Source organism: Pseudorasbora parva, chromosome 2 (assembly GCF_024679245.1).
Source record: "Pseudorasbora parva isolate DD20220531a chromosome 2, ASM2467924v1, whole genome shotgun sequence".
Taxonomy (NCBI): domain Eukaryota; kingdom Metazoa; phylum Chordata; class Actinopteri; order Cypriniformes; family Gobionidae; genus Pseudorasbora; species Pseudorasbora parva.
In genome coordinates this window covers 32,478,783-32,505,529 of record NC_090173.1, presented here as the reverse complement: position 1 = coordinate 32,505,529, position 26,747 = coordinate 32,478,783, and the positions used below count along the sequence as shown (strand labels likewise).

The 26,747-nt window shown below is 37.5% G+C and overlaps 1 protein-coding gene across 3 annotated transcripts; it reads left to right on the top strand.

Annotated features, from left to right (window-relative positions):
* The first annotated feature begins 2,021 nt into the window (after window positions 1–2,021).
* brsk1b (BR serine/threonine kinase 1b) lies at window positions 2,022–26,356 on the top strand. 3 transcript variants are annotated; one of them, XM_067416382.1, is made up of 19 exons: window positions 2,022–3,381; window positions 4,809–4,903; window positions 5,293–5,378; window positions 5,520–5,660; window positions 7,945–8,061; window positions 8,147–8,180; window positions 8,306–8,374; window positions 9,786–9,932; window positions 10,435–10,466; window positions 10,990–11,154; window positions 13,283–13,380; window positions 14,882–15,032; window positions 16,035–16,095; window positions 16,880–17,165; window positions 17,272–17,320; window positions 20,549–20,672; window positions 20,762–20,975; window positions 21,057–21,146; window positions 23,098–26,356. In XM_067416382.1, the coding sequence occupies exons 1-19, from the start codon at window positions 3,294–3,296 to the stop codon at window positions 23,313–23,315; spliced, it is 2,265 nt and encodes a 754-aa protein (XP_067272483.1). In that variant the 5' UTR covers window positions 2,022–3,293; the 3' UTR covers window positions 23,316–26,356. The 3 variants fall into 3 exon arrangements, with proteins under 3 accessions (XP_067272483.1, XP_067272474.1, XP_067272489.1); XM_067416373.1 differs by having other exon boundaries at window positions 16,559–17,165; XM_067416388.1 differs by lacking the exons at window positions 2,022–3,381; window positions 5,293–5,378 and having other exon boundaries at window positions 4,819–4,903; window positions 16,559–17,165.
* The last annotated feature ends 391 nt before the right edge of the window (window positions 26,357–26,747 follow it).

Sequence of the window (26,747 nt, the reverse complement as noted above, 5' to 3'; positions counted from 1 at the left end):
AGGCTTGCCACACCAATTTCACTTCTTGCATAAACTGAGAAAATTCTGAAATTTCGGATATTGATGTCCATGAAGGACTGCTCATGTTGAGATTGTTGTTTGTGAGTTGAATGAAATCATAAAAGTATATGAATAATTTGTATGGAAAATAAAATAGAATAAAATTCTGTTTAACCTGCATGTCACCATTAACTTTCATCAAAACCTTGCATGAACATGAATGTACTGTTAAATTATTGAAATACTTAAAATCTCAAACATTTTAGGGCAAACTGCTTTGGCTGACTATAAAAGTTATGGAATCCCTGTTCTGATACATGAATTGTTGCACTGGAGGGAAATGTTGATGTGAAATAATTTTTTTGCAAGTACAAGTTTGTTGTGAATGATGGTAATGAAATAGTGTTGCATCAATAATCTTATATCAGTAATCTTATAGCGCTATTAAAAGAGCTTAATATAGGCAACTGCAAAGTTAATCAATACCTTTCACGGTTTGCTTTATGCAAAATAGGCAAAACGCTATGGTTTGTTTTTATGCATAGCCAATACACCAAATAAGAGCTAGACCTATATAAATATACCATATTGTTTTCCCCACTTGAATGTGGCTTAGTTGTCACCTGGATTGGATAATTTTTTGTTTGTTGTTAATTTTGTCTATTTAAATTAGGACTACATTTGTGTGAGGGAAAATATGAAAGTTGAATGTCCAGGTGAATCCTGCAGGAATCACAATCACATAGGCTGACACAGTATTAGAAACCACGAATCAAGTCAGAAGATCTGACAACATTCAAATGTGCACCTTTGAACTGACTCGCGATGCAAAATATATTGAGTTTCATAGAGGCCTAGCGCAGGGGGTTTCAAACTTTATGATGCCAAGAACCCCCAAATATGATGAACACACACACACACACACACACACACACACACACACACACACACACACACACACACACACACACACACACACACACACACACACACACACACACACACACACACACACACAACAAACACAAACAAACATTAATATAAAAACATGCTAGACAATCTGCAAGTGTGACATAGTCTACATACAACATATTGTTTCTAAACTTAAATTGGCTATACTTAATGTTGGATGTATAAACCTGAAGAAGGACATTTCAATAAAAAAACATTTGTATAAACAATTTTCACAATAAATGTATGCAAGCAACTTATGTACTGTGTTAAGAATACTGCCTTACAACCCCAGTTAGCAAGATAAAATGGACTATGGTGAGGAAAAACTACAATAAAGGAGAGAAACATTTAGAAATGAAACGGATAGAATGTTCGCGACTTAGACAGTAGACCATTTTTGCTTTGTCTTTTTATTCTCTAAAATTTTCTGGTGACCCCATAGAAACTTCTGGAGGACCCCTGTTTGAAACTCCCCAAAGGCTATAGCCTACACAATATTTTCAATATTTAAAAATATCTTAATAAATAAGAGATCAAAAGAGCTAGACAAATGCCTCCTGCTGTCAGGAGGAAAAAAGAAAAAAGAAGAGCCTGACATACATGCGCATTAGATTGTTGGAGATTTTTCAATGACCTCTTGCCTGCTGAACACGCCCTATGTCTTTGTCTCTACTGTCACCTTGTGTTCATGCCTGGAACGGCAGGGATGATGCTTTAATTTTAGCAATAAAAAGTAGTTTTATAGGAGAACATACAGTTTCCTAATCTAGCATTCTAAAACCTAGCACTGTAGCCTACAGTGAATATTGTTGCCTCTGTGGCGAATTATGTTCCTTTATTTTTCTTTAAAAACAGGATTAAAAATGACAACAATCCGTAAATATTATGACAACAAATGATATGAAAAAATTATCTTGCCCATATAAAACAAAAATGACAGATGTGTCCAATGACAATAAAGTGCGGAATGGGTTCAATAATGTGAGGGACGTGCTCTCGGGCGGAAATGGGGTGGGGGTCTATGACGAGCATATTCGATGGGAATCGCGAAAGGGAGGGGACGCAAGCATCGCAGAACCCGGATGCTGATGCTGCTCGTGTCGGATGGGGAAAAGGAATACAGGGAGAGTGAGAACTAGAAAACAGAGAAAGGCCCCACTGACAGAGGGATTTCTATCCTCATGGTCACAAGGCAACCGAAGGGAACGGATTAAAGCCAGGTGGTTTCAAGCGACTGTAACTCAAACTCGAGAGAATGACTCCACGCGCGGTAGCCGAGGCGACGGGAGGAGAGCGAGAGAAGATGCTGTGATATGCACATAGCCAGCGCGAGCGGGAGGGAGGGGGAGAGGAGGCTCCTACGCTAGTTTAAGATGCTTGTTTTTTGACCAGGAATGTGTTCCGTATGCATAAAGCAAGGGATTTCTGCGCAAACACTATAGCTTACAATAGCGCGATGCACACTTGACACGCGCACTTTGTGGATTAATAGGCAGATTCATGTGACGGAAGACACTGAGGCTTTCTTTCGCGAAAGGGTGGCTGTTTTCTCCCTTATTTCCGGATGTGAGGCCTGGAAGAGACCGTAGTTTATATCAGGCACGGGACGCCCATTCTTTACATCCGCACATCGATTTAAAAAAGACGAAACACTTTAAAGAGTCGTTGACAAAAGAAGGAGGCACTATTAGACAGAGTAATACGTAGGCCTATGAGGTGTCACAAACCGGGTGTGCGGCTATTTCGCAGGATAGATGTGCCCAAGTTTTTAATAAATAGGTCACTTCTAGATTGACTTTAACGGCATACTACATGAATATTTATTTTTAAAGATAATATACCGGCGAAAAAAAACACCCTGATGACTGAACCAGGCTATCTAATAATCCCGTTATCTTTAACTGTCCATAATATTTATAATAATTTTACTGTTGCTCACAGCGTTTATCTGATGTAGTCATATAGCGTTAGCCCATACACTGAGATAGCCTACTTATCATCATTCTTACAACACAGACACCACAGGCCATGTAAATCGCAACGACAGCTGTCATTTGGTATAGGCTCGGCTGGTCGCGCACCCCCTGTTTATTTTTGGTATTTTCGAACGGATAATGTAAGCAAGCGATTTCCAGCAACTTTAAGGAGACGACAGATGTTTGGGAGTAGGCCACGGCACTGAAATCTCGCCTCAGCATCCCTGTGTCATCATCGCTCACCGTCGGTGATGTCTGTACGGCGGAGTTATTACGTGAGCAGGACAGGCACCAGTGGATACATTGTGAAAATACACTGATTTACCCCCTTTATATTGTCACACAAAATCGCTGTCGAACGAAATGTCCAGTAAGGAGTTGTCGGGGAGTCAGGCAGCTCAGTATGTCGGGCCCTATCGACTTGAAAAGACGCTGGGGAAGGGCCAGACAGGTAAGAGCATTTCCTCTTTGGGATATTAGTAGGCCTACTCACTCAGTTAATGCATTGGAATAAATTCTGCTCTACTTCGCTCTAATTCAAGAATTAATCCATCGAAAGGTTGATTCGGCAATAAGCAAAGCGATTAATGTGTGAGCAGTGGTATTTCAGCTGATGAAATGAAATGAGGCATAGAAGCAAATGACAGTATGGGCAGTGATTGAAGGAGGAGTATTATTTGAACTGTTTCAATGCCTGAATGTAATTGCTTGTTTTCTCCTTTATTTACTATTGTTGTCTCTAGTGCTTACTATTGTTATAAAATAGGCTAGTAACTATATTCAATGTACCTACTAATTTTCCTTTTATGCTAGTTGCCACTTATCCCAGCCTGTCAGACATCAGGCATAGTCATTCAATTATTCTCTGTGACAAGTTACTATTCTTTAGCTTGATGTACTGTTTAATCAGAGACAGATATAGTAGCCTACTTTTTATTTTTACTTTTAAAAAATGTGAACATTTTTGAAGTTAAAGTCTATGGGAATATGTGGTTCAGATATTCTGTTTACCTCTGACTAATATGTATTTCCATTGTATTCAAATGTTGAATAGATTCTAGTACTTAGTTACTAATTTAGTAGTTAGTAGTTTATTTATTCTAGCAGTTTTACTAGTGCAAATGTATTTGAGAAGTGTGTATTTATGAGAAAGTAACTATCAAAAAAGTATCATTTGATACAATTACTTTTTACCCTGTTGTGGGCAATGACTATAGTCTTCTACTTTAGTTCAGTTAAACAAGTAACAACTGGAATACTGCATAAACCAGTGTTTAATAAATAGGCACTTGTGATTAATCATCAAATTGCAATTTGTTACCAGTAACAAAAAGATGAAATGCAAATAAATAAATTAAAATGTATTTATTGTATAGTATAAAAAGTTAATAGTAAAATTGAAATTAATTCCAGTCTCCACTAGTCATGTAAACCTGTATACGCATTATCTTTGAGGAATAACAATGGCATGTCACTGATCTGCTCTTAATTCAAAGATCACAGAGATCCTGTTTGTCAGTACATTGTAAATTGAATGTAAAAGTGCACACTAGTGAGTGAAATGGATCTATGCATTAAGAGACCAGTTTTTGGCAAGTAAAACAGGGTGTGCCATTAATGATTTATGTGATTGCTTATATGGACAGTATTGGTGTTTTTAGGATATCGTATCAATAGTTTGGTAGTACTTTATTTATTTTTTTCAGGTGTAAGAGTTTGTAAATGAGCTTTGATTACATAAAATTGTGCAGTGTGCTGTCTGAATGTTGATGTTATATGCTGCCGACTTTTCAGTTTCTGAAAACTCATCTGGATTTGAATGTTATTCTCTTTTACAATGCATCTCATGAACCATGACCATCTGTGTTCCTCTTGCAGGTCTGGTGAAGTTAGGAGTTCACTGTATCACAGGACAGAAGGTGGCCATAAAAATAGTTAACAGAGAAAAGCTATCAGAGTCTGTTCTTATGAAAGTAAGTTTTGCATACCAGAAAATTGTACAACTGAAACATCGAAAAGTTTTTCTAGTTTTTCTTTTCCCAAGTCATCTCCCTGCGTATGCGCCATTTTCTTGTTTGCAGTAGCTCTTCAGTAACACAGCAGCTGCATAACTCCAACTGCTTTATTAACCACAGTTTATGCTGCATCTGCCCTAATGTTCTGTGCTAAAGAAATGCAGGACTCTCCCTGTTCAGTCATTTTTGTCCATGTCTACTGTGTACTGTCAAACTCTTGTTAACTTATTGAGTAGTAGTTCACATCTAAATGAGTGATCCTTTTGGTTGGTCTTTCCAACATTAAAGTTGCTCCTTTTCTCTATTCAACTCTCTTTCAATGTCCCTCGCTCTCCCTGTTTCTGCAGGTGGAGAGAGAGATAGCTATTCTTAAACTAATAGAGCACCCTCATGTCCTAAAACTGTATGATGTGTACGAGAATAACAAATATCTGTAAGTACTGCTCTGTTTCTCCACAAGCCTGGTCTTGTCTTGTCTAGACTTACATCCTGCATTCTCTTCTGGTGTGCTTACGTGGACCATTTCATGTGCATCTATCTCTGTGCATGTGTTTCATGAATGTCTTTATCTCAGGTATCTAGTGCTGGAACATGTATCTGGTGGGGAACTATTTGACTACCTGGTAAAGAAAGGCAGATTGACCCCTAAAGAAGCTCGAAAGTTCTTCAGACAAATCATATCTGCTCTGGACTTCTGTCACAGTCACTCTATATGGTAAATGTCTCTTTTTACTTTTTTATTTAATATGCTGCATACCCATGTTCCTTTTAGGCATTTTTTCATAATCATTTTTCATAATTAATATTCTGTAGCAGGTGTTGCAATTTAAGACAACATGGTTGTGTGTTGAGATTAGAGCTTGTGGCCAAATGAAGACTAAGTTGACTAGCATTATCTCCATATACAGTGGGTACGGAAAGTATTCAGACACAGAATTGTTGATTTACACAGATTTATTCTAAAAGAATTAAGTAAGTATTCAGAGCTTTTGCTGTGACACTCATATATATTTTACTCAGGTGCTGTCCATTTCTTCTGATCATCCTTGATATGGTTCTACACCTTCATTTTAGTCCAGCTGTGTTTGATTATACTGATTAGACTTGATTAGGAAAGACACACACCTGTCTATAAGACCTTAAAGTTCACAGTACATGTCAGAACAAATGAGAATCATGAGGTTAAAGGAACTGCCTAAAGACCTCAGAGACAGAATTGTGGCAAGGCACAGATCTGGCCAAGGTTACAAAAAACGTTCTGCTGCTCTTAAGGTTCCTAAGAGCACAATGTCCTCTATAATCCTTAAATAAAAGACGTTTGGGACGACTAGAACCCTTTCCAGAGCTGGCCGTCCGGCCAAACTGAGCTATCGGGGAAGAAGAGCCTTGGTGAAAGAGGTAAAGAAGAACCCAAAGATCACTGTGGCTAAGCTTTAGAGATGCAGTCGGGAGATGGGAGAAAGTTGTAGAAAGTCAACCATCACTGTAGCCCTTCACCAATCGGGGCTTTATAGCAGAGTGGCCCAACAGAAGCCTCTCCTCAGTGCAAGACGGATGAAAGCCTGCATTGAGTTTGCTAAAAAACACCTAATGGACTCCAAGATGGTGATAAATAAAGTTCTCTGTCTGTTAAGACCAAGATAGAACTTTTTGGCCTTAATTCTAAGTGGTATGTGTGGAGAAAACCAGGCACTGCTAATCACCTGTCCAATATATTCCCAACAGTGAAGCATGGTGGTGGCAGCATCATGCTGTGGGGGTGTTTTTCAGCTGCAGGGACAGGACGACTGGTGGCAATAGAGGTAAAGATGAATGCGGCCAAGTGCAGGGATATCCTGGATGAAAACCTTCTCCAGAATGCTCAAGACCTCAGACTGGGCCAAAAGTCCACCTTTCAACAAGACAATGACCAGAAGCACACAGCTAAAATAAGAGTGGCTTTACAACAACATTTACATTTACATTTAATCATTTAGCAGACACTTTTATCCAAAGCGACTTACAAAAAAGGGGAGAGTAATAGAAGCAACGAAACAGACAAGGCCAACAACCTGTAAGAGCTGTAAGAAATCTCAATTAATTAGCACAGTACACAATTTTTTTTTTCAACAACTCTGTGACTTTTCTTAAATGGCCAAGCCAGAGCCCTGACTTAAACCCAATTTAGCATCTCTGGAGAGACCTGAAAATGGCTGTCCACCAACATTTACCACCTAACCTGACAGAACTGGAGAGGATCTACAAGGAGGAATTTTTCCCAAAAAGACTCATGGCTGTATTAGATCTAAAAGGTGCTTCTACTAAACACTGAGCAAAGGTTCTGAATACATAGGACCATGTGATATTTCAGTTTTTCTTTTTTAATAAATCTGCAAAAATATCCACAATTCAGTGTTTTTCTGTCAATATGGGGGGGGGGGGGGGCTGTGTGTACATTAATTAGAACAAAAAATAAACTCAAATGATTTTAGCAAATTGCTGCAATATAACAAAGTGTGAAAAATTGAAGGGTGTCTGAATACGTTCTGTACCCACTGCATGTGCCAGTTTGTATATACACAGATATACAATAACTCCTGTTCAAAAAATGTTCCCCATTTTATTCAGCAAGCATGCATCAAATTCATCAAAAGTGATGACTTCTGTTTTCAACATTGATAATAATACAAAATGAGCAGAACATTTTAGAATGATTTCTGAAGGATCATGTGACAATGAAGACTGGAGTAATGATACTGAAAATTCTGTTTTACCATCACAGGAATACATTATATTTAAAAATATATATAAAAATAGATTTTTTCAATGGAATAATATTCTACAATATTACATTCTACAATATTTTGAAATGTATACTTGTAACATACTGCAGAAAATACAACACAATAAATAGGTCATTCTTATTCTGTAAATGAATTCTGGTTTTAGATACTTCAGGAAGAACATAACAGAATGCAAAAATATACTACAATGATGTCATTACGTCCTTTTTTTATCAGCCACAGAGATCTTAAACCTGAAAATCTCCTGCTGGATGAGAAGAATAATATCAGGATTGCTGACTTTGGCATGGCCTCCCTACAGGTTGGGGACAGCCTGCTGGAAACCAGCTGTGGGTCAGTAGCTTGTGTTTATGTGCATTTTATTCTGTGCTACTAAAGATGGAAGTTGCTATTAATGCTCTGCTTTATGTATCTGCAGATCACCCCATTATGCATGTCCTGAGGTCATCAGGGTAAGGACGATGCTCTTTGGGCATAAGCACCATATGTTTTATTGTCTAAGTCTCATAGATTCAAATCTAACAAAACTGCCAATGCTTATTTGTGTTCAGTGTTTTTTTTGTTGTATTTTTTACAGGGAGAGAAATACGATGGGCGTCGGGCAGATGTATGGAGCTGTGGGGTTATTCTCTTTGCTCTGTTGGTGGTAAGAAGCTTGCTGCATCTTATATTTGACATTTTCAATATTTCTCCAGCTTCTAAAGGGTTAGTTCACGCAAAACTCACCTTCATGTTCTTCCAAACCCGTAAGACCTAAGACGTTCATCTTCAGAGCACAAATTAAAGCTGCAGTCCATCGTTTTTCCTCTTTGTCACCATCTCTGTTCGAAATCTGCAATTGCAGTTATTTGCGGAATATTTACTTTTTCACTTACTTGTTCAGATGACATTTGACTTTTCAGATGACTCTTCAAAATTATTTTTTAAGGAGAATGTGCGGTTGTCAGTCACCACGCCGATGTGGGTACTGTCAATTGAATTCACAGATTCTACTTTTTGAAAGTATGACCTACAAGAATTTTCACTGTAAAATGTCATCTGAACAAGTAAGTAGCTAACATTCACTTTTGTTCTGACCAACTAGGTGGAAAAAGCATTGCAGTAAATCGTGATGATTAAATCTAATAATCGCTTATCATATCACGTCAAACCATGCAAGCTATGCTTTGTTTTTAAATTGTTAATGTTAAAATCAGCATTGCATGACCACATTTAATGTGTATTAGGGCTACCTGTAGTTCAGTTTCCATTTCTGTGAAGTCTAAATTCTACTTGTCTTATACCAACAAATTAATCTGCAGTAAAGGTGAATTGCTCCCTCTCATAGCTAGCACAAAATAATTTATATTTACCGTAATGCACATAGCAAAACGAGAAAGGCACAACAAAGAAAACTACATAACTTTATGAATTAAGCGCACAAGTGTGCTACTGTTACCTAATTTAACCATTTAAATCTCTTAGGCCTACCTGTCCAGCAGACAAAAAGCTGTCTCTATGTCCATTTTGAACCCCTTCAAAACACGGAGTTCACGCAACCTTTCAAAAGCCTTTTTATTTTTGTTTTCACATGGACCTGTTGCAGTGTCTTTTTTTCTGTAGCCACCCCAAAAGTCAGAAGTATTTGTATTTTACAACGGGATACTCCACAGTTGTCACTGGTGATTATTATTATTTTTCACAAAAAATATTTTCGCTTTTTTTAAAATTAAGGTTGAACCTTAATAGTAGTGACATGGACAATTTTAACAATGTCTATAATCTTTCTGGGCACTGAAAGTGGTAATAACATTGCAGTCTATAGGGTGTCAGAGAGCTTTTGGAGTTCACAAAATGTCTTAATTTGTGTTCCGAAGATGAACAAAGGACTTACGGATTTGGAACAACATGAGGGTGAGTAATTAATGACAGAAGTAAACCCTTTAATAAATTCTTTACGGGTCTATAGCAACTTATTAAGCATATAATGGTTAAGAAAATAGGGGTTTTATAAGTGTCTTAAAATTGCTAGCTCTCCTTCACTTTTAAAAATGTGTATGAATTGTAACACCTCACAGGGAGCGTTGCCCTTTGACCATGATAACCTGCGTCAGCTGTTGGAGAAGGTGAAGAGTGGAGTATTTCACATGCCTCACTTCATTCCTCCAGACTGCCAGGCTCTCCTCCGTGGCATGATTGAGGTCAACCCTGAGAAACGCCTCACGGTAAAGAACATGAATACAGCGCACCTCTTTTTATATATAAATATACTATATAATGTATGTTTCCTTTCATTCAAAAGTTTGGGGTTGGATAAAATACTGCATTTATTTGATTAAAAATACAGTAAGAAAAATAATATTGTGAAATATTGATTAAATGCAATTTAATCCTGAGATGGCAAAGCTGTATAATTCAGAAAATAATTTAGATGAAGCAGACCATGCCAATGACCAGGACTAATGTTAGGATATATATCAATGTTGAAAACAATTGCTGCTTAATATTTTTGTGGAGACCGTACAGAATGCATACAGTATTTTTCAGGATAAATCGAAAGTTCAAAATAACAGCATTTGTTTAAAATAGATATTATTTTATAATATTATAAATATCTTAATACTGTCACTTTTGATCAATTAAATGCATCCTTGCAGAATAAAAGCGATAATTTCTTGTGTACTGCCAAGGCATATTTATGATAATTCTTGTTTTTTCTTTTTTCAGTTGGAAGAAATACAAAAGCACCCCTGGTATCAGTAAGTATTGTGTGAGCTATTTTGAATAGTTTACAAAAAAAAATGTATTCACCATTTGGAGTTTTTTCCATTGAATAAAAAAGGAGAATTAAAAGAATATTTGAGGTGCTCATACATCAACAGTTATGTGACAAACAATGTGTGTTTTTCAGGCTCAACAATGTTTTGTGTAATACTGCATTTCTTGTCTTTCTTGTTTTTTTAACCTCAATTTTGTGTTCAAATTTCATGTTATGTCAGTGACATGATCAAACATCATGGGTTCTCAAATGTTTTATAAACAAATGCCATATTTAGGAGCAGAAATTTATGTCTGCTCTTCACACAAATTTGTCACGTCCAAATATGGAATATAGCGTACAAGTCATACAAACCACTTTTATGGTCTTTTCTCTGTCTGCAAAAATTATTTTGCGTTCCACAGAACTATTCCATTAAAATCTGATTTTCTTTTTTGTAGTTTTGTATATAAAGTGTACTCCACATCGATTTGTTTGTGTGTCTGTTTGTCTTTCTGTCTCAGAGGGGGCAGGAATGAGCCGTGTCCCGAGCAGCCACCCCCGAGGCGCGTGTGTGTGAAGAGGATTCTGTCTCTTACAGATCTGGACCCTGATGTTCTGGAGAGCATGCATTCCCTGGGCTGCTTCAGAGACCGTGTCAAGCTCACCAGAGACCTGCAGTGTGAAGAGTGAGTCTTAACTTCTGTGTGTGTGTACTCAAGACATTTCAGCCTTTCATTTAGAAAAGAATCCACTTGTTAAGTTGTGACGTAAGGAATGCTGTTTCTGGGCCCAAGTCTCTACTCGTTTCATGTGAGAATACTATCTCAACAGCCATTTATCAGCACTCTTATTTATATTAGACATTAAAGCTAAGCATTTAAAAACGTACAGTGTACACTACACTATCTATGCTTTTAAACAATTTATAAAAGATGAAAAACTACCTGGCCATCTGCGATTTCAGTATGGAGATAAAGGTTAGGATCATGATTTTTCAGTAGTATACCATCACATTGTGAGTGTATAGTAGCACCGGATCATTTGGATCTGGAAGTGGTGACGCGTGATGTCAGACTAAAAAAGTGGATAGTGCACAATCACAACATTTTCACCCAATTGACCTTAAAGTCGCCATTCTTATTTCTTTCGGATTATTGCGTTGTTTACTATAAATGATTTATCTGTGTTAATATTTGTTTTAAATGAATGTGGCTAAATAATCAAAATCTTTAATCAAATTAACTTCTCCTCCCTCTTGCAAGGATATCTATTCTCTTTTCTGTTTTTCAGAGTGAGGGCTGGAAAACCTGTCACTCATTTGAGATCTAAGTCCTACCCTACTGTTTTTTCTTGTTCAATAAGCCATTTGTCTTAGGAAAGAAAAGGCTATCACAACTTCTACTTTAAAGGGATAGTTCAGCCAAAAATCATTTACTTATTCAGGGTTTCCACTGGTCTTTAAAAAGTCTTAAACAGTCTTAATTTGACATTCAACAATCAAAGGGCCTATTAATGTTTTAAATTGGAGGAGACAGTCTTAAGTTCAATATCCTGGCATTGAATTCGGCCCTATGATTTCTGCAATGCAGGAAACATGGACTGATTTGCAAAATCCATTCATAAAAATTGAATTACTGTATAATACAGAATGTCACAGAATTTGTCAAATTTTGGATGAATAAATTCAGTACAAAAGTAGATCAGTACACTTAAAATGATAGTACACCCAAAAATGTAAATTCTATCATCATTTACTGACCCTAATGTCATTTCAAACCAATAAGAATTTTGTTCATCACATAAAGCGATTGAGTGTCTTCAGAAAATGTTGAATAAACTGCTTTATTTGTATGGATTAGTTTTAGGTTCTCTTTATGAACTTTTTTCAAAGTGGTAGCTGCTTAGACTCTCAATGGAGCTACAGAAATCTCTCTAATTTCATTCTTGTGTTGTGAAGATCAAAGAAGGTAAAATGTAATTTAGCCATTAAAGCAGAGTTTAAATTAGTTTAAATTAAAATAAATTGAATTGTAAAATGTAATCACATGCACTGCAAAAAAACGTTCTCCCTTAGGATTTTTATTTTCTAATAATAATTTAATAATAAAAATGATAATAACATTTATATAGTGCTTTTCTAGGCAATCAAAGCGCTTTACATATTGAAGGGGGGAATCTCCTCAACCACCACCAATGTGCACCATCCACCATGCAGACGGCGCCATATTGTGCCAGAACACTCACCACACACCAGCTGATTGGTGGAGAGGAGACGATGTCGAGTGATGAAGCCAATCAGTGTATGGGGATGATTAGGAGGCCATGATTGACAGGGGCCAATGGGCAAATTTGGCCAGGATGCCGGGGTTACACCCCTACTCTCTTTACCGAAGGATATCCTGGGATTTTTAATGACCACGAGAGTCAGGACTTCGGTTTAACGTTTTCTAGTTCAAATTCAAAACATCCTTGAAATCAAGTTGAATTTACTTCAAATGCAAAGTGTAGAAAATAATTCTTGTTTTCTGAAAAAGTGAACATAAAAGTGATTTAATGGTTAAACCAAGAACAAGTATTTCATTGGGTACGAAAGTTGACAGTTATTAGTTCTTGTTTTAATCATAGAATCACTTTAATTTTGTTTAACTTAAATTTTTATTAAAAAGCTCTTAATTGTACCTTCATAAAACCTGCAAAACCCCGCTATTCCAATTCTGGATGACTTACTTTCTTCAATGAAAAAATATATTTTGGGATTTTGTCAATACAATGAACATCATTTGGGTCCTCTGACTTGCATCTCTCCCTTCCCAGAGAAAACCAGGAGAAGTTGATCTACTACCTTCTGTTGGACAGAAAAGAGCGCTACCCTAGTTATGAAGATGAACATCTTCCCCCTAGAAATGATGTTGGTGAGTGAATTTTTGGAGTTCGACCTGAGTTCCATGTGTGTGTTACTGTTTTGTTCAAAGCTAGTCAGTGAACATCTTGACAAAAGTTGGTAACCTAGAAAGCATACTGGTGCTTTAGGCCTGAAAGTAAGCCAGTTTAATTTAAGGGCTCTAAGGCAAACATCAGTGATTTGTAAATGTAACGTATTGAGGGCTCGTTCCCCAAAATAAACAGATTAAGACCAGGACTAAAAAGAAATTTCAAGGTGAAGAATCATCATCATTAAGAGCGTGACAGGGAAGTTGAAACACATGGCTGTTTTAGGGCAGTGTAGGTGGGAAAACAGGTGCTGCAGGTTGGATCAGAGTGGGACTCTCCTAATGTATACAGAGAAAAAGCTGTCATTGATGCTGACATGCTTTTTCACATTTACCATTTACTGACATAATTATTTGAAAGGAATTTCTCTCCCTGATACTAGGGCAGCACAATTAATCAAAATAAAATTTGAAATATCATTCATAAGTCATTCATAAGATGCACTGAGAAAAGCGGCAGATAAACCTTTTTTATTATATCGTGAACGTAAACATGACAAGCAGTTCTATTGTAGTACTATTGAAATATTACTATTGTAATCTAAAATAAAAAGGCTAATAATAACAATTATTTATTATTATTATTTACATTCATTGGGACAAAACAAATGTCTAAATGGAATGAGACTCAAAAGGGGACTAAAAAAAGATTTGAGTTCCCTTTAAGTGACTTGAACAATGTGATTTGGTTCTTTTGATGTGTATACCCAATTGCACACCCTTAAAATATAACTATTTCTATTGGCAGCAGAGCAGAGTCCATACATAAATTTATAAAGTAGTTCACTTGTTAGTTTGTAGTTTTTGCACAATCTATTTAATTTAGATTTAAAATCTTTTTGTTTTCCATTTGCCTCAATATCTAAGCTGCAGCAAATTGCTAGATGGTAAATGTTTATTATAGCGTAGTTGTCATGTTGGTTGCCACAAGGAGAGTTGAGAGGCAGGATCTAATTTAGCAGTCCTTTTCTTTTAACAATACAAACTAAATAACAGATAAGCAGGAACTCTGGATAAACACTGGAGAACAAGATAATTCATTCAGCCCTACTGCCTGACTAATGATACCTTACTGTCCATCATCTCATTGTCACACCATAACTCATCTTTCACATAGGCCATGTTGTATGCAGGTACTATTTACCCTGTTGCTTAGAAGCTCTGTCTCTCATCAACACTGAAAAGGACTTCTTTTTCAGCTTCTATGCTAATTTCCCTCCTAACACTGTAATACAGATAATCTCATTGCAGTTGCTGCATTGCAGTTGTACATTTTATATATAGTTATATATAAAAAACAAACAAACCTTAGATTCCATCTTGGATGTAGTAAGGTTTGTAGTGTAACTTGTTCTTGAAGTGTACACAGTAGATGTTTGTGTTACAGTGGAGTGTGTGTGTGTTGTTGTGGTTGTGTGATCAGATCCTCCCCGTAAGCGGGTGGACTCGCCCATGTTGACCCGTCATGGGCGCTGTCGGCCGGAGAGAAAGAGTCTGGAGGTACTGAGTGTGACAGAGCAGGGCTCTCCAACACCTCCCCGCAGAGCGCTGGATACCTCTGCACATAGCCAGAGGTACATGCAAACTGTTTAAGATAACTGTATGACCCTTTATCAAAAAGTCCAGCTTGATGTATCACATGTCCTCTGTTCAACTTCAAGTTCCTTCAAAAAATGTGCAGGTGAAACCTTGAGGGGAAAATTCACAAATCAGTTTCACCACTTTTATGTATGATATTTTAGTGTAAATGTATGTCTTATTCAGTGATCAAACACAATCACGGTACACTATATGCAACACGTTTTTCTTACAATCTTATATTTTTTTCCATGTTGTTTTTTGACAACAAAAGCTAAATGCTGGTTGTGAAAAAATTCATTTCTGATTTGCCAACTTTTGTTTGCAATGTCCTCTTCCTGTATTTGTCAACGTCTCTCATGTGCCCTAATAATGTTGTAATAATGAGTTCTCAGCACTTGATTGACCAAGCACAGTCATGGGAAGTGGTGGAAAACTTACAATTCGAGATTATACCTTAGTTGTCAGATTGTGATGTTGGAAGTGGTGTGTTGGATTGAAACATGGTGAAAACAAAACATTAATTTGTAATGTACATAAACCCCCGGTTTCTCAGACAAGGCTTAAGCCTATCCCAGACTAAAATGCATGTTTGAGAAAAGCTGCAACTTGCACTGACATATGTTACCCTAGTTTCTACTGATACAAAGCCATATGCTAAATCACTGAAATAACCCTTTGAAATATGCTCACCAATAATGTTTTTTTTTTTTCCTAAGGCACATTTATAAAAGCTACTTAAATGCCCTAATTTTACTAAGGCCTAGTTTTAGCTTAATCTAAACCCTGTCTGTGAAACCAGGCCAATATCATACAAACTATCTATATATAAATAGAGATAAGTAAATGGAAAGTCCATTTTGAGTTGTGTAAAGTTAATAATTCCTTTCACAGTTTCTAAGACTTGTATTGTCAATAGAAATGCATATATCTAAGTACACAAACATATACATGAACATAAAGGAATGTTTGACTGATATGTCCTGGTGTTCTGATAGGTCTCGATCCGTTAGCGGAGCTTCAACCGGCCTCTCATCCAGTCCTCTCAGCAGTCCCAGAGTAAGTTACTCCACAATTGTTGGCCATACTAATATTGGATTAGAAGTAAAATTCCACTATGCAGTGCTCAGTTTAAAATGGTGAAAGGTATTGTGCCTTGTTGTTGTTATTGTCGTATGAATAGCAGAGTTGAATTGGATTGAATTGCTCTTTTTATGTTCATCTACCTCATACTGTCCTCATACTGGAGTCATTATTCACATCAAATACATGCACACACTCACAAATATATGTAGCTTGCATTTTGCACATTAACTAATGTCCTAATTTTTTACTAATTTATAATGGATTTCACATGCTTCTCAAAGAGCTATGCATCATTTTCCTAACTCTTCTCAGTTTAATTGTAATGTTAATAATCATATATCATAGCTTTCATTAACGCTCATGACCATTGCTGTGTCCATCTCTCCATTCCTCTTTCCCTCTCCATCCTTCTATCCTTTCTCTTCCTACCTGTCAGAGCCCAGTTTTCACTTTCAGCCAAACTGAAGTCACCTCTGCTTCCACCGCCCAGTCTAAAGAACCCAAAGCAGGAAGTTCCACCACAACCCGGGCGTCCCAACGCGTGGCTGACCAAAAAACCCAGACCCTACCCTCAAAAGCAGCCTCTGACCGTCCCCACCTGCAGTCTATGAAGTCCCTCCCCCTGCAGACTCCTCCGTCTCCTTCACCTTCCCCCTCTCCGCTCCTGTCCCCCATCCCTCGCTTCTTCTTCCCTACTCCTTCTGTCCTGAAGTCTGTCACTAAGACCATCTATCCTAACTCTGCCCATGTGTCGCAGGTCACCCCACAGGGCTCCCCACTCCCCACCCCTCTTGGGACCCCTGTGCACCATCCCCAGCACCCCCCACTCACCCCACCCTCCTCCTCCTCCTCCTCTTCCTCCTCACGAGCTGAAGGGGGTGGTGGTGGTGTGGGTGGTGGTTCCCTGTCCCTAACCCCGCCCTCCAGTCCTGGGGGAAGTGGTGGAATGGCTGCCAGTAGTTCAGCTCACTGGAGGACACGCCTCAACTCCTTCAAGAACAACCTGCTAGGATCGCCACGGTTCCACCGCCGAAGACTACAGGGTGAAAGAAACGTCAACCACCATCTTATAATTGTTAATCATTCAAACATCATTGAAAGTCAAATGTCACTGTAAAAATGTTTTGATTTTCTTGTTTGTTTCAATAGTTCCTACATCAGAAGACATGTCCAGTTTAACTCCAGAGTCCAGCCCAGAGTGAGTATTTAGAGGAATAAATGAGTAAAAAACATGGTCTGATATTAGCCCCTTTCACACAGCTATCTCTATCTGTTCAATTTGACACCATTTTTTGACATCTGATTGACAGGCATAAGGGGATGATCAAACAGAATGCGTTGGCTCTTAAAAACAGGAAATGCGCATGATAGTATTAGCAGTGATGAATGGAAAAGAAAAAGCTGCAAAGATAGTCTACATAGAAAAACTATTGAAAAGCTTACTGGAAACAACAGAGTAATCGCATCATCTCCATAAAAACAATCTTATGACTTGCATTAGCACATTCTGACTTTGTACGTGCTCATTCTGTGTTGACACACAGCATCATACTAGTCATTTACTAGTAATGTTACAACTTACACACCAGTAAGCTGATAACAAAAAAAAATCAGCTTATTGAAATAATCAGTTTTTCCCATTTACATGCAAACCAGTATACTGACAACGCAAGTAATCCGCGTTTACATGCCTTTATTAATAAACCGGGTTATTTCCTTGTAGTGACGTCATGAATAATAATGTTTGTATCTGACTCTGAGTATTTTAAATGTTACGTCAGTTGTGATGTTAAATAAAGCGTGCACCATGTCAGCGGGAGATTTACGGCTCATATTATCCCTCATGCAGCGTTTTTTGACTGAACCTCTTCTACTTCTGCTGCATGAGATGAGAACACATCTTTACAATTTTCTGGGTCTTAAAAGAGCCTGCGTTTGTGATATATGCCCTTATTTCATGCAAAACACTAGCTCCCTCTGACTGGATGCTTTAAATCTGCTCTAAGTTTGCTTTTTAGTCACCTATCACACATGCGCTCTTCAATAAGCTGACAGAAAGCAGGTTAATGCGTTTACATGCAGCACGAAATCAGGGTAAGAGGCAAAAAACTGCCTGTCCCGACCGGTTTATTCTTACGCCGTTTATGACCTTACTCTGATAAAAGAAAACGGGTTACCGCATTTACATGGCCATGTTCATTGACGGCTAATTATGCATAATCGGCTTAAGAACGTGCATGTAAACGCAACCAGTGAATCAATCAAGACAGTTACTGCTGCCACCTACTGTTGGTTTAGTTTCATCTTTCTAACATTTTTATTTGTATATTTAAACATATTTAAAACAATATTATAACATTATTTAATGCGGTTGTCATTTTTATTTGTTTGTGTAAATTATTTAATTTGATTGGTAACAGCCCTTTAGTTCCTTATTCTTGTTTAATTTCTAGATTTAATGAAAAAATACATTAAAAAAAAGCTAAAGCATAGCCTATATTTAATAAGATTATGGAAAAAATGCCCTTTATAAAAGGTAAAAATATCACAAATATGCAGATTTAAAATATGTCAAAGCTGATTGAACAATGGTGAGAATATTGTTTCAGAATAAATTGTATTTATAACACAAATGTAAAAAAAATAATAATCCAGACAAGCACATTTTTTACTTGGACAAGTGAATGACAGATTTAATTGTCCAAAGGACAAACACATGAAAAGGCTTAATGTCGAGCCCAGTAATATACTTGAGTACTCTAATTTACCTCTGTGTACTTTATATGTGTTTTTCATACCAACAATGTTAATGAAATGATTAAATGCATTTAGTGGCACTCATAATTTCTCTTATTTTTACCGGAAAAAAAATGTGGCCAGTGGAAATTCCAATTGGCTGGTGATCAAAAAATGTATTTAGATAAACTAATTTAGATTAATTAATTTAGTAAATTTAGAACTCTGAGCACAAACCGCACGTGCACACACATACACCCACACAAACACACACGTGTGCGCAGCCTTTAAATGTCAAGTCAATAGAGAGTGAACAGTGCAGATCAAGAAAGGAATATTATTTGACATTCCACCAGCCTGCTGACAGGCTTACGTTTTGGTAGCCTGTCTGGAAAACACATTGCCCCTGGACGTTGGGCTTTACGAGCCCTGGCCCATACATGTGAGTCCAGCATGCTAAAGGAATATTCTGTTAGACACGTACACAAAATCAAAACAATCTATAACAATGCAATACTATCACCTGTAAAAACACGTTTTACTTTGTGTTGTACCATTCCTGAGCCAATATAGAAGAAACAGTGTTGTGTTTTAATCTCAATATGTCTGCAAATCTAGCATCTGAGACTTGTTCACAAATGATTCCGCAGTGAAATGAAGCGAACACACAAATGTTCTTCCCCATGTGAGCTGGAACTTCATTAAAAATAAATGAAGTATCACACATTCCTAATATTACGATCAGAAGGAAGCTTATGTGACTGTGTTCTTCCACAACCAGGAGTAGTGCAATATCTTGCTATCTTCTTCTGAATGTTTATTGCTGTTGGCTAGCGCAAGACGATCAGCTCCATGAGTCGGTGGTCGGTGTGACTGAATTACATGTGCTTATTATTCTATAGAGGAGGATATGTTTCGTCACACGATGATGTATAATTGCGCACACGATCGTTTTCTGGGCCTGGTGTCTTTAAAAGCTTTTCTTTTATTAACAAGGAAGTTTTTAGCTCTGAAACTTACAGGATATTCTTATATTACCATGACTTTTTTATATATCAAAAGCTCGAGGGAAAGTTAATTTCTCAGTTCATCACCCCTTTAATTTATTTTCACAAAATAGAAATTTAAAGTTCAGAAGACAGAAGACCTCAAAACCAGTGTGGAAAATAGCCTATTACTTATTAGTTATGATGTTTTTGAATGTAAAAACCACACAAACGTCATTAGTTGACCTCAGACAACAGTATAAAAAAAGAATAACACCCAGTTCATGACTCCTTTAATGTCCTTTAATTTGATATTCATTTTGACAATGAATTTTATATTCTTTAATTCTACATGTGTCAAGTTCAATGTTGATACAACAACAACCTGCTCCTATGATTCAGTGTGTTTATTTTGAAGCTTTTTCAGTATATTCTGCTGCTTTTCCTGGAACGTGTATCATTCTAAGAATGAAGACAGATCAGACTTATGGTGGCAGTTTTATTTGTGCACTTGCAGAATTAGCTTCTGTATTTTCGAAGATAGAACTCTTAGCACTTAACTCTCAATAGATAAGTCCATAATGATGCTATAAAGTCTCTAATGTGTAATGCAGTGTACTAATGTAATTAGTTTTTGTGTTCAATGAGTCATGAAACAATAGCAAAATGTATTTATCTGCATATATTTTTATCTTTTGATATAGGCTGGCAAAGAAGTCGTGGTTTGGAAATTTCATCAGTCTGGAGAGGGAAGAGCAAATTTTTGTGGTGATTAGAGACAAACCACTAAGCTCTATCAAGGCCGACATTGTCCACGCCTTTCTATCAGTTAGTATCTTTTTAGTATGTTAGGTGTTTACTTTCCTCTTCCTCTTCAGTTAAAAAAAACTTTGATGCATGTCTCTGTTCTGCTCTAGATTCCCTCCCTGAGTCACAGTGTCATCTCTCAGACAAGTTTCCGGGCAGAGTACAAGTCCTCTGGGGGTCCGTCTGTCTTCCAGAAGCCTGTCAAATTTCAGGTTGACATCGCTTTCTCAGAAGGAGAGAGAGAACGAGAGAGAGAAAAAGAAAGAGAAAGGGAGGGAAGGAGGGAGACTGGCATTTACAGCGTCACCTTCACCCTATTATCAGGTATTTAAAAAGACGAGAGAGCCGGTGTCATGTGTCTGCACAAGCTGACATTTCTACAAATGTGATAATATTGTTTTGCAGGTCCTAGTCGCAGGTTTAAACGAGTGGTAGAGACCATTCAAGCTCAGCTTCTCAGTACACATGACCAGCCTTCTGTGCAGGCGCTTGCAGGTGAATGTTCCACATCTACACTTCCATCCAAAATCATGCACACATTCATAAAAAATATTATATGTAAACATTCATTTATTTTCATTAGTTTTTTCCTCCATTTATTTTAATTTTAATTTTAATTATTTTCAGGTTATTTATTTTTTATATTATTTTTCATATTTTAGCCAAAGTTAATGTTACATTGTGATGAAAATGATGATACACAGAGCATAGCGGATAAACAGCTGAACTTTATTAAAACCAAACAAAAGAATGACATTCAACAAGAAAACTAAACTAAATGGCGTGATTTAAACACAACCAAGACAATGAACTGAGTGAAGTGAAGGCATTATATACACAAGAAAATGTAACTCAATATGAAACCGGTGTGAACTAATCAATGACACAATTGATAAATAGTTGCGTTTACATGGAGCACTTTAATCAGTTTAAAAGTCCAATCTGAAGAAAATGCTCCATATAAACACCTCAATCAGAATAAAAATGCCCAAACTGAATGAAATTGTAATCGGTTTGAGAGGGGGGAATAAACCTTTTCATGAACCGATCAAACGAAAAATTTAACCACATACAGGACCTGACCCGATTACTTTGCAGTGTGCGTCCTTATATGACGTGATACACAGCGTGTGCCTTCACCACTGACCGCGCGCCGCGCTTACACTCAGGATAATGTTGAGAGGAAAGTTAGTTTTTTTGAGGGGTAAACTTTTTATTTCGTTAGAAGTTATGAAGATAATGTTGGCATAATAAAACATCGTCTCATCTTGACAGCGTTTGTCCCAGGCACTTTTTACTTCAACAGCGCCTGACAGAAGAATTTATTTTTTCTGAGATGATTACACTTTACAATAAAAAAAAATAGCTTTTATAAAACCGTATATGTCCTGGTGGCCATTGAGAGTTGCTATGGCACCCGTGAACACATTCCAGCTGCTGGAAAGGGCAGCTTCTGATGCGGCGATTGAAAGTCAGCACACGTAATCCCCAGATCGGTTTAGATAATGTCTCATGTAAACAGTCCACTAAAATTTTCAATTGGAATTATTTTAATTGGAATAAAAAAAGTGTGCATGTAAACGTGGCTACTGTGACAACAAAATGAAAACAGGAAGATGTGGACAAGAGTGGGAAATGGCTCTGCCAGTAAACCCAGTCTATCAGCCACTTTTAGACATCCAGCTCCACTAATACTCCCACAGGCACAGATATATAAACCGTCTCACACATCTGTGCCCTGTACCATGATGGAAGTTTAACAAACTCAGGGTTGCAGGACTAGTTTCGTGTTGACAAAACCAAAACAATCTATTCAGGCTTTGTTGGTCCCATGATGCTTATCATCAGCTTTCTCTGTCATGAACAGCCATGCTCATGCTGTTGATCAGTGAAACTGAAATTCACTTCTCGCGAGACAAGCAGAGAGATTTGGGTGTCACTTTTCTCCCAGCTGATTGGTCCAGTTTCAGTTTGAGATCTCTTCTCCAGAACATAACCTGCCCTTGAGCAGGTTAGCTGTGGAGCGTAAGTTACTATGGACAGGAGATGAACACAGCTTAAAGCCAAACCATTTTAATAGTACCTAAAACCCAGGATTGGCACAAACTAAGCTTAAACATATCTGGCTAGCCAGCTAAACCGGCTTCATGGTATAGGCCCCAGGCCAGACTGGATATCAGGGTTTGTTTCCGAGACAACTAACTGCTGTTATTTAAAAATGTTTAGCAACTTATATTGTTAAATAAATATTCAGTGGATTTTTCATGCACAGTGCAGATAAAATATACTTTTTATACTATACTTATTTTTTACTTTTTATACAATACTTTGTATCAAAATCTAAAACTAAAATGAAATAAATTAGTTAATTCACTTTTATTTGTATTTGAATTAACAAAAATGTTTTCAACTATAAAGCACACATCCTGATGTTTTCTTTTCCTAGATGAGAAAAATGGGCTTTCGTCTCGCCCACCCAGCACACCAACCCGTCAGAACTCTCATCGCTCCGAGGGCGGAGGTGATCGCGGTGAGCGAGCAGAACGCAGCGATCGAGGAGAAGGGAGCAGTATTGGTGGTAGTGCGAGTGTTCTACAAAGGAAGGGGTCTGGCAAGGATAAAGCTCGCCTCCTTTCCTCAAATGGAACCCAGTCTCAGCCCTAAGTGAACTAATCAGACAAGCTGTTGAATGGGTGGGGGAAAACCCCTCCTTTGATTCCCCCCAGACACGACTCCCTTAATGTCCATCTGCACAGTACACAACAACAGGTATACTCAGCCCTGAATTTCACATCACTTGCAGAAACCCTGAGATCCAACTGCGACAGAACAGTCAGGAGTCTATCCACATGGAAGTGTTCTTACATGCAAATGTTCATCTGAAGAAAAAAAATTCAATATCACTTATCCTTTTTAGGAGCAAAGGATTTGAAAAGTGACAACGAGATGTATCGCTGAATATAAACCCTAGCTACAAATTATTTCGTACACTACAAACAAGGGATTTGACATCCATGGTCATATCAAGTGATCTTATGGCAACAAACTATACAAACCGAGGAACAAACACCAAGTGGGACAGGAAAGAATGTCTCCCAAACGTATCATCGTCATTATCATAATCATCATCATTATCATAATCACACTGAGCTGCTTGAGGTAGAGAAAAGCAAACAGAATAGGAAAAAAGTGGGAAGTTCTTCATTCTTATCACCACTTGGAGCACAAAAAAAGGATTTCTAAAACACTGTGTAAAGAAAACAGTAGGATTTTTTTTGAATGGAATCTAAATTTTGTATCCCAAAATGCTACTATAGTCCAATGTGACTACAGTTTTATGTTTGAGATTTTAAGTGTTGAAGATATAGGCTATGTTAAACACTGATCCGTGTAGATCCTGAACTCTGTTGTGGGTCCAAAATCAGTCAGTGTCAGATATGCAGTGGAGAGCTGCCCACTGGAAGCTGCTGTTGGAAACAGTAAAGATTGAGCTGTTGTACGTCATTGCAGATCCCAGATCCACCCCACTCAAAGTAGGGCAAAGAGGGATGAGCAGGCATCTAGATTTCCTATGACATGTTCACATAGAAACAGAACAAGAGGAACGAAATGGAAGAAAAATGTTAAAGCCACCATCTTCTCATGTGATTCATAGTAGAACTTCCGTCCGTTGAAGTCCAAAAGTCTTTTTTTGTGTCCCCTTTTATATTTATATTATATTTTTGAGCTGAGATGTGAAATGTTTCCATTAACAAAATGAAAAAGCGAATGTCAAAAAAATTTACATTTTTAATTTGTTTATTTAAAGACACATTTATTTATTTATTTAAAGACACATTTATTTATTTATTTATTTATTAGTACTGGTCCAGTCAAAATGACAGGAGGAAAAATTAGCAATTTTGAAAATGGCAGTAAAACTTCCTATTTGTATTTGTTGTATGCTGCAAATGTCCTTTTAAAAGCCATTTCAACAACCTAATTTTCTCCATCTCATTTTCATTTCATTTTGAATTAAAAAAAGCAAAAACTCACAAAGGAGTAAGCTGGAGAACAAAACAAACCAAGCAATGACTCCATGCCTTGGATGTCTCCCACGGGGAAAATATTTCAAAACCCTTAAGGATGTACGACGTAAAGACTGAAGTGAACCTTATGGAAGCAGAGGAACAAAATAGAGGGAACAAGAAAGAGGTCCTCTCTGTTCGCTCTTCATCTTTTCGAATGTTACCCAGACAAGAGCCCAAAGTTTCGGACTCGTGCGTACCAGGCCAGCCCTTCGTACGAAACGCGAGCAGTATTCTGTCTTTTTTCACACATGCACACACACACAGACAACAAGAAGACTCTCCTTAAAACTGACAATAGGAAACAAAATGAATGATAACTGGATTTTGAAACTGGAATGCACTGTCCTAAAAAGAGAAATGTATTCAAACAAATAGTTGTCCCTTTCCTCGCCCACCCACGGGAATCAGTGAAGTGCTCTCTTAAGTGCAGACTCAGGATCAGTGGGGCTTTTTAGCTCATTACATTTGTGAATGAGGGGAACCTGATCCTGAATATCCACTTAAAAGCTCTTTCTTCAATGAGCCTCTGCCCTGAAGCCCAGAATCTGACCGTAATGCTCCTCTCTCTCTGATCCACTCTTTTCCTAATGCAAGGAGCACTAAATGCAAAGCAAGGTTTTGCTCTGGTCCTCCCTCTGCCACCATCCCGCAGCCATCATGTCCATTTTTGCCCAAAAATAGTATAGCGGAAATACATATACACTAAGCTTTGGACTGCGTAGTTACAAGCAGCTCCTGCATCACCATGAATTGATTTGGCACATTGAATATATTTCACCACTGTTGAATGTTTAGGAGCATTGTCCATTAGATATAATAAGGGGTATGTTCTTATTTTAGTACACTCCAAATGCCTTAAATCCACATATACAAAACGGCCAGCATGTGCGCTCTCATGCCCAGTCACTTGCAGAGGCAGAGGAGATGCCAGAGCAAAACCCTGAAAATGTTCTATGTTCACTTCTGTTAGTTCTCAGGCAGGGTAAGTCTGGGAGTGTGCAAATACAGACTGTCTGGACACCAGCTCTGAGTGAATGTGAAATACACTCCACATACTTTCTCTGTGTTCATGACACTCCTGCTCTACATGTCTGTCCCTTCCTCTTCCCCACATTATGCACTGAATGATATTGTTTTTGTTACTCACCTCACACATACAGCACACGTATCACATTTCATATGTATTGTTAGTCTTCACTTATTTACCATACATTATATACCTCATCCTGCTCCTGTCCCCCAATCATAGAATTATACTTTAGACCACCCCTTCCATCTTCTATCTCATTATATACATATGCCCTGCCTGCCCCCAATGTATGCTCACCTCTCCCATCTCTGTTCATTGTAAACAGAAAATATTACTCGTATCTTCATTCTTTATCCATTCTATATTCACCTGAGGATTATTGATTATCTTTGTCATCATAACTGATTACTCCTCTTAAGATTGTAAAGCTGTACTCTTTCTTCCCCATTGCGCACAGTAGGAACATTTTTTTCATAAGAAATGCAAGTCATTAAATTGGAGGGAAAAAAATAATGACAAGAAAATAAATGTCTGTGTTAAAATTTAAAAAATGAAAGTGCACTATTATTGCCTGTGATAAAGAACAATAAATCATACAAAAACTATTCTACGCCATGATGTTTTCTCTTTATTAAGTTCATAATAATAATAAAGTAACCTCTTGTTAACAGAGGTGGACAAAGTACACAACTCTTACTTGAGTAAAAGTAAAAGTACTGGTAGTCAAATATTACTCCGCTACAAGTGAAAGTTGTAAAAACAGATTTTTGCTTGAGTACAAGTACATAAGTATTTGTTTTTTAAAAGTACTTGGGTATCAAAAGTAAATTTTCTTTTTATGTCAATGTATTATTTTGTTATTGTTGCATTGTTGTTTAAATGCACATTATGCCATCCTGATGGTTTAGGCCAGTGAGTGAAGCTCCATCTAATATGCTAGCATACGACTAACTTAAACTCATTTCCATACTTGTATAAAAGTTACAAAGCTGCTGT

Excerpts from the sequence above, each read along its gene's own strand:
- brsk1b (XM_067416373.1), top strand. The coding sequence starts at position 3,294 with ATGTCCAGTAAGGAGTTGTCGGGGAGTCAGGCAGCTCAGTATGTCGGG. Across the intron at positions 4,904-5,292 it reads CAGAGTCTGTTCTTATGAAA|GTGGAGAGAGAGATAGCTAT; the intron begins GTAAGTTTTGCA and ends CTGTTTCTGCAG. Across the intron at positions 20,976-21,056 it reads CACCTTCACCCTATTATCAG|GTCCTAGTCGCAGGTTTAAA; the intron begins GTATTTAAAAAG and ends ATTGTTTTGCAG.